The 8,708-nt window shown below is 45.1% G+C and overlaps 1 protein-coding gene across 3 annotated transcripts in view; it reads left to right on the top strand.

Annotated features, from left to right (window-relative positions):
• The window catches only part of MYO5C (myosin VC), a 119,902-nt gene that overhangs the window by 12,828 nt on the left and 98,366 nt on the right, over positions 1-8,708 (top strand). For all 3 annotated transcript variants that reach the window (XR_825014.1, XM_010836750.1, XM_010836751.1), the window contains 3 exons: positions 4,853-4,963; positions 7,636-7,801; positions 8,347-8,491. Coding sequence is in view for 2 of the 3 variants with exons in the window: in XM_010836750.1 (XP_010835052.1) it covers positions 4,853-4,963; positions 7,636-7,801; positions 8,347-8,491 (422 nt within the window). In the remaining variant the exon portion in view is untranslated. The remainder of the gene's footprint in view (positions 1-4,852; positions 4,964-7,635; positions 7,802-8,346; positions 8,492-8,708) is intronic.

Genomic DNA, 8,708 nt, shown 5'->3' with positions numbered 1-8,708 from the left:
CACTTACTCACCCCATGCCACATTTCAGCAAGCTCCTACTCTTAGCTAGCTGTCAAGAATTAAAGCAACCCAGACAACTTAGGGAGTCATGACTGATATCAAATCAATGATATACATACATTTTTGTTTGATAAGTGAGGTAGCTTATATTAACTAATAGATTAATAAATGTGCTTCTCAGCCAGCTTTGTCCTAATCTAGTCCTAGTACCTGAAACTTTGTTTTATACTTATTCTTTATTTCCTTTAACAACTTATTATGAAAATTTAAAGTATATAAAAGAGTTGAAAAAACTTTACAGTCAGCCTCTGTCCCACCACCTAGATTGCAGTATGAATATTTGACTGTATTTGTTGTAATGCATCTGTGCATCTTTTTATACTTCTGTCCACTCCTCAGCCCATCTTATTTTGGGAAGCATTTTAGGGTAATTGCATACATCAGTATGTGTCCTCCTCAATATTCCAGTATGCACATTGTTCAGAGTTGCATATTCAGGTTTTGGGTTTTGGCCACACCACATGGTTTGCAGCGTCTTAGTTCTCCGACCAGGGATTAAACCTGAGTGATGGCAACGAAAGTGCCGAGTCCTAACCACTGGACCACCAGGGAATTTCCAAGAGTTCCATATTTGTTTAGTTCTTCATGTAAAATTTCCAGACAACAAAATGTACCAATCTTAAGTGTACATCCTCTGAGATTTGAAAAGTGGTAACACCTATTAACCAAAACCCCTTCAAGGTACAAAATGTTGCCATTGCCCACAAGAGTACCTCCCTGGACCCACCATACCTGGAGGCGACTATTGTTCTCAGTTTTTCTCCACATTATATTCGTTTTACTTGTTCTAATACTACATTTAAAGGAGTCATACAGAATGCACTCATTTGTGTACAGCTTCTTTAACTCAGTCTAACACTTGGAGATTCACTCATGTTCTTGCTTATATCAGTAGTTAAGTATTTTTATTGGTAAGTAGGAGCCAATTGTATGAAGATACCACAGTTTTATGTTTTTTTATTCTCATGGACACAGAGTGGACACAGAGTCTAATTTTCAGCAGTTATGAATAAAGTTACTATGAAATGTTCACGTACAAGTCTTTTTGTAAACATATTTTTAATTTTTGCCTTGTTTTGTTTTGGCCATGATGCACACATGCAGGACCTTAGTTGCTTGACCAGGGGTCAAACTTGCAGAAGTCTTACACACTGCCAGGGAAGTCCCATATTTGCCTTTAAAGATGATATATTCTGATTTATATTACTTATAAAAGTAAAATATGCAAAAACAGAGAATATATAAAATCATAGTGAAGAAGAATGAAAAGTCATAATTATTGCCCAGAATTTTATGTAACTGAAATAAGTATGATCTCTCAACCTAAGGAAATATTTCCCCATGGTGGAAAGGCACCAGCAGACCATGGGCCACGTGTTCAGACCAAGCCATCATTTGGTCATGACATTTGCCTTCTCAGCTGTCCAGAAGCAGAGGTTCACAGAGGACAGTGTCTTGTGCGTGACTGTCCCCAGAGTCAAGGGTGGTGCCAGTGCCAGTTCAGTGACCAGGGACTATACTCAGCAGGATGGCAGGCACTTAGGCAAAAGTGCCTTGACTTTTTCTCCTACAGGCACAAACATTGCCTGTTACAAGAATTTACACACTTGACAATTACCTTCAGACAGTCCATCTGTCCTGGTGAGGGACAATGCCAGAGGACCAGCATTCCTTTGGCCTGTGAGTATAAGGAGGTAGAACAGGGTGCCACTGTAGGCACCAGCCTGAACTGGTTGCTCATCTCAGGTCTGCTTCTGGGGAACCTGGAGTCCCTGAGGCTAGTTTTCTCTGGGAAATGAGGGTTAGATGCTGGATGGCCTATTAGGCTTCATCTAGATCTGGGATGGTTATGAGCTATCCAGCCTCTGGATTCAGGAATTTTTCTAAGTGCTGCTTCATGTCTCCATGTAAGTGCTTCCCAATTCTTGTTCCTTTTGGCCTGGTTATGTCTCAGGGTAGAGGGGTATCCCGTAGGGGTACCGCATTGCTAGAAACCACTGATATGTGAGCAGAGAGATGCAAATATACACATATGCACATACAGCTCTAGGTTAGAGATTGGCTGAGTTAGCAAAAAAAACCATGTTGACAAACCAGCACTGTGCCAGACACATACATGATAGTTGCCTAGGTGTTGAATCTGTAAATTAATGGCTAGATGGATGAATGAACAATAGAGTAAAGAACAAATAAATGAATGGATGACCACAGAAGAATGTGAGATGTGGGGTCCCGGTCAGAGCAAAAGCAGTCAGTGTATGATGCTGACAGCACGCATGGAGAAGAGAGACGAATGGCTCGTAGAGTCCTATCACAGCTGCCTGGTAGGGACATGGCAGTCACTTTGTGTTTATCTCAAGCAGCATTCAGGAACCACTGGTGAATTCCGGCGAGTGAGGCTGCCTGCTTCCCAATTTATGAGTGTGAATTGTTACATTGTGATAACAACATACTATAGACTGGGTGTTTCAGCAACAGAGGTGTATTAATATTTTCTCACAGTTCAGGAAGCTGGACAGCCCCCGATCAAGGTGTTGGCAGGGTTGGTGTCTGGTGAGGGTCTTCTGTTTGGTGCAGACAGCTGTCTTCTCACTGTGAACTCCCATAACCTTTCTTTTTATGCATGCAGGTAGAGAGAGTGTGTTTGCAAACTCTGTTGTATCCCTTCTTCTTATGACATTAATCCTATCAGACCAGGGCGTTGTTACCTCATTTAGCCTTAATTATACCTCTTAAAGACCCTGTCTCCAACTACACTCACATATGGTTTAAGGCTTCAACATATGAAGTCTGGGGAGTGGGAACAATTCAGTACATAGCAGTGTGGTTCAAAAGCCTAAGGACTTGTACATCAGCACAGAGCCAGGTGGGAAACTGAGCTTGGAACTTCTGCGCTTCCCATGGAGGGAATCCCTGGCTGCTGACCAGTGCAGTAAGACTGTGGTAACACCGCTGTAACAAGACTTCCACAGCATTTTACAAAGTGCCATCAACTACACAGCTACACAGTCTTATTTAATTTTCCTGGCAAACCTATGAAGTAGGTCTTGTGCCCATTTTGCAGATGAGAAAAGTGAGCAGGAAAAGTGTCTGGCCCAGAGCCACATAGTCCATTAGTGATGAAACAAATCCCTCTGCTCCAATTCATGTCACAGTGCTCAGATCTCCCCACTGAGGGACTCACAGATTTCCCCTCCCAGGCTTTCCTTTTCTTTTCAAGATATATTCAGGAGGCTTTGGGAATTCTGGTACTTGTGACATGAAGCAGCTAGACCTGGTGCGTTGCAGATACACTAAAAATTACCTCAGGGGCTTTCCTGGCAGCTCAGTGGTAAAGAATCTGCCTGCCAGTGCAGGAGACATGGGTTTGATCCCTGATCCGGGAAGATCCCGCATGCTGCAGAGCAGCTAGGCTCATGCACCACAACTATTGAGCCTGTGCTTTAGAGTCCAGGAGCTGCAACTACTGTAGTCTGAGTGCCCTAGAGCCTGTGCTCTGCAGCAAGAGAAACCACCACACTGAGAAACCTGTGCACTGCAGCTAGAGAGTAGCCCCTGCCCTCCACAGTTACAGAAAGCCCACATGGCAATGAAGACCCAGCACAGCCAATAAATACATTTTTAAAGTTCAGCTGGTGAAGAATCTGCCTGCAATGTGGGAGACCTGGGTTTGATTTCTGGATTGGGAAGATCCCTTGGAGAAGGGAAAAGCTGCCCACTCCTGTATTCTGGCCAGGAGAATTCCATAGACTGTATAGTCCATGGGGTTGCAAAGAGTTGGACACAACTGAGCAACTTTCACTTTCAAAAATTACATCACAAGCAAAAATTAGGTAAAAGTATTTCTAATGAACTAATGGTTCAATTCAGTCACTCAGTCATATCTGACTCTGCGACCCCATGGACTGCAGCATGCCAGGCTTTCCTGTCCATCATCAACTCCCAGAGTTTACTCAAACTCATGTTCATTGAGTCTGTGATGCCATCCAACCATCTCATCCTCTGTTGTTCCCTTCTCCTCTCGCCTTCAATCTTTCCCAGCATCAGAGTCTTTTCCAATGAGTCAACTCTTCACATGAGGTGGCCAAAGTACTGGAGTTTCAGCTTTAGCATCATTCCTTCCAAAGAAATCTCAGGGCTGATCTCCTTCAGAATGGACTGGTTGGATCTCCTTGCAGTCCAAGGGACTCTCAACAGTCTTCTCCAACACTACAGTTCAAAAGCATCAATTCTTTTGTGCTCAGCTTTCTTTGTGGTCCAACTCTCACATCCATACATGACCAATGGAAAAACCATAGCTTTGACTAGATGGACCTTTGTTGGCAAAGTAATGTCTCTGCTTTTGAATATGATGTCTAGGTTGGTCCTAACTTTTCTTCCAAGGAGCAAATGTCTTCTAATTTCATGGTTGAAGTCACCATCTGGAGCCCCAAAAATAAAATCTGCCACTGTTTTCACTGTTTCGCCATATATTTGCCATGAAGTGATGGGACCAGATGCCATGATCTTCGTTTTCTGAATGTTGAGCTTTAAGCCAACTTTTTCACTCTCCTCTTTCACTTTCATCAAGAGGCTCTTTAGTTCTTCACTTTCTACCATAAGGGTGGTGTCATCTGCATATCTGAGGTTATTGATATTTCTCCCAGCAATCTTGATTCCAGCTTGTGCTTCATCCAGCCCAACGTTACTGACATAAGTGAACAGAGAAAACTTTCCCTGGGTCTAGTCATCTAACAATTTGTATTTTGCTTTTAAAGTGCTGAAATTAAACCTGTCTTATTCTCTTGGTCAGTACAACAGGGTTTGGATTCCTGATTCTGAAGAAGTTTGGAAGTCTGCTGAAATAGCAAAGGACTATAGAGTTGGTGACAAAGTTTTGCAACTCCTGCTGGAGGATGGAACGGTGAGGGTCCTTGGTCCTGGCTACCTTTATGTATAAAAGCGGAGCTGTGGGTGTGTACAGGAGGGACAGGCAAATGTTGCTGTGGGTGCAGCCCATGGGTGGGCACGTGAGGGGCAGCTGCTGCTGTGGATCCAGCTGTGTTCTTATGCCCCTCCCGCCTGCCCTGCCCCCACCCCACACTACCTTAAGATATCAAGTTTCCTACATCAGCTGAGTCTCTCTCTCGAGTGAGAAACAGTGGATAGGTCTGTGTTCTGTGCTGCCTTTCTGGGGATTCAGCAATGTTGGGAGGATGCTGAAATACGATTTTATTTTGGTTTTATGAGTCTCAGCAGAGAGACTGGGTGAAGATGAGAAACTTGGAGAGGAAGTTATTTGAGTTGTTGAGCTATAAAGACATCTTACTAGATTCACAGCTAGGCTGACCTTAGGTTTTTAGAATCAAGTCTTTGGGTGCAGAGCTGGACAAAGGATTTTCATGATCTATCTGGATGTGGGAGTTAGTCTGGGGAATATCACGTGAATATTAAAGTGGATTTCCAAGGTATGGAAATGTCTCTTAAGAGACAGAACACGATATTGCCCATCAGTCAGATGGACCTGGATTCGGGGGTCATTTCCTGAGATTCTGGGAAGGGAGACAAAGCAGTTTAAAAAGGGCACGTGCTCTAGAATCAGACTATCTGGATTCAAGTCCTACCACAGCCACTCACTAAGTCTGTGCCCATGACTCCTTACCTTCGTCATGTGTCAGCTGAAGTTAGCAGCAGCGGGACCTCACAGGGCTGCTGGAGATCAGGTGAGATCATGCTTGGGGGCATATGCAGGTGCAGGGGATGAGGCCGAGATGCTGTTCTTTCCACTTAGCCTTCCCATTCCCAGCAGATACTCCTGGGGGGCAGTTGTTGAGTCTCAGTCATCTGATTAGGGATCAGATGGCTTTGGAGAGAAAAATCTCAGGGTGGCAGCTGCAGTGGCAGTGTGCTGCTTTAGTAACATGAGCAGGGCTTCAGGTGGCCACATTCCTGGCCCTGAACCAGCTGCCCGGATGGAGGAGGAGGGGGAGAGGCAGGTAAGGTAATAGGCGGCCACACTGCGCTTTATTTAACCCATTGTCTACACCATGAAGGACAAAGCCTGCTTTGTGTAAGAAAATGTCACCTCTGTCTCCATTCTCCATGTTCTTCACATTCACATTTCCCCCCTCCCCCAAAGACTGTCTGTTCCATTTGTCTTTCCCTCTCTGTTTCTTTTACACATAAAATGTACACGTGTGCACACACACAGTGGCTGAACTGGAAAAGGAGGTTGTTGATTTAAAATAGAAAACAGAAAAACTCAGAAAAAGTAAAAAATTATAAACGAGTAGCACTTTTCTTTATCTTATTCTTGAAAGTGTGTAGGTTAAGAATAGCCTGCTTGGGGCAGGTCCATAACATAACTGCATTGATAATGAGCAGGCAGCTGCTCTGGGGCCCTGTGCCCAGTCGTCCTGGAGTGCTCCGAGCTGCTCTCCTTATGGAAAACGGCCCAACAAGTCAAACCCCCTGCCAGCACTGACTGGAGGCATCACGACACAGGCCTCAGAGTCAGCCAGACGCATGTTAACTGAGTGACCTTGGACAAGGATCTTTACCCCTCTGAATCTGTCTCCTTAAGTCTTGGTTTGGGATGCCAAGCCCTCCTAGGAGAGCAGTTTTGAGAATCAAGTGGAAACCAGTGCAGAGTACTTGGCCCAGGGGCTGCAGAGCAGGTTCTTGCTAAGGGGCAGCTGGCTCGCCTTTTCACCTTGTGCCTTTCTGGGAAGGAAGGCAGCCCCGGAAGGTGGAAGAGAAGCAAGCCTGCTGGGTGACTTTGCTCAAGTCCCTTCCCAAAACTGAGAAATGAAAGTACAGGAAGGTAGAACAGGTGGTGAAAAGGGCCCTTAATGCTCTGACACAAGACCCACAAGACCTTTATTCTGCTCAGGCAGTTACTTCCAGAATACACACTGGTGAAATCCCACAGAAGAGGGGCCATCCTGAGCCGGTTACTCGGCCCAGGGCTGAGGTTGATAGAAACAGGCAGCCCTGCAGCAGGAGACGTGTGCCCCTGGGAACACAGGCAGCTGCAGACAGGAGTCACCTGCACAGGGAGCTGCCCACAGACAGACTCACCCACATCAGCTCCTTTGGACACTCCTCACCACCAAGAATGTCAACTTCATACAGAGATGCAGTAACCTTAGAGCTTCAAGGGCCCTTAGATCACTGAGTCATTTAGCAACAAAACCTTGTTTTCAAATGAAAATTTTTGTGGTACCCAGCAGCTGAATCACATACAAATAGAGCCCCTGTGTCAGAAATTGGACAGGGTACCCAGGTCCCTGGCCATATGGCTTCTCTGTCACCCCTCATTGAGGGTTCTGTAGCTCTGAGGATCCCCAATCCAGTCCAGCGCATCTTTTCACAGATGAAAGAAGAGAGACCCAGAGAGGATAAGTGATACACCCTAGGGCACACAGTCAATACCTTGATCCCCTGGCTCCCAAAAGTCAGATTATTTTCTCACTGCTATACATACATTTGTTTTCCAGAGTGCCAAAGAGGGGTAGATAGGAAAGAGGACAGTGATTCAGCAGAAACACTCCAAACCTTTTACTTCCAGAACTTTAATTTCATCTTTGTCCAAAGGAGCTGGATTATTCCATTGATCCTGAATGTCTGCCTCCACTTCGAAATCCTGACATCCTCGTGGGTGAGAATGACCTCACAGCTCTCAGCTATCTCCATGAGCCTGCAGTGCTCCACAATCTCAGAATCCGTTTTGCAGAATCCAAACTCATTTACACCTACAGCGGTAAGGAAAGCAATTCCAGGAGAGCAGGAACGCTTGCTGTCTAGGGCATCCTGATTACGTTTTAGATTATGTTTATATTAGAAATGTTGACTTCTGTCAAAATGCGTAATCACACCTAAACATTTGCCCAGATTGCTATCTAAAAGGTACAGACATCTGAACTTAGAGAATCTGTTATAAAATGAACTATCTCGGTGGGAAGAGTCTTCAACAAATACTAAGCTTGGACTACCAAGAAAAATGTATGTAGGTAAAGCTTGTGTTTGAGTTTCTATTGGCTATAATAAGTTTATTACTGGAGCAATATTATCTTTGTGTTTACGCTGAGGATGGTAAGAGCCTCTCAGTTTTAGTGCATTGCCATCTGTCATCTTGTCTAACCTTAAGGGTGGCCTAGAAATGTAGGTGACATCAGCAGGGAACGGAGATTCAGAGCATAAAGTGACCTACCCAGAGTCGCACAGCAGGTTTAATAAGTGGCTGATCTGAAAGTTTCTCAAAAGACCCAAAGAGGTGACATCACTGCATCCAACATCTTTCCTCAGGAATCATCTTGGTGGCCATGAATCCTTACAAGCAGCTGCCAATATATGGAGATCCCATCATCCACGCCTACAGCGGGCAGAACATGGGCGACATGGACCCACACATATTTGCCGTGGCGGAAGAGGCATACAAGCAGATGGCCAGGTGGGGCTTCCTCTGATTCTCCCAGTGCTCCTACATTTGCTGGGCCTCATAGTGGCAGGGAGACAGCTGGCCCAGTCTCATTAAAAGTGACCCTCAGGGACTTCCCCGATGGCCCAGTGGTTAAGAATCTACCTTGCAATGCAGGGAATGTGGGTATGATCCCTGGTCTAGGAACTAGACATGCTGCAGAACAACCAAGCCCACTGCTACAACCAGG

Source organism: Bison bison, unplaced genomic scaffold (genome assembly GCF_000754665.1).
Source record: "Bison bison bison isolate TAMUID 2011002044 unplaced genomic scaffold, Bison_UMD1.0 scf7180017864066, whole genome shotgun sequence".
Classification (NCBI taxonomy): Eukaryota; Metazoa; Chordata; class Mammalia; order Artiodactyla; family Bovidae; genus Bison; species Bison bison.
The sequence above is the reverse complement of the archived record's forward strand: the minus strand, read 5'-3'. Positions and strand labels throughout refer to the sequence as shown.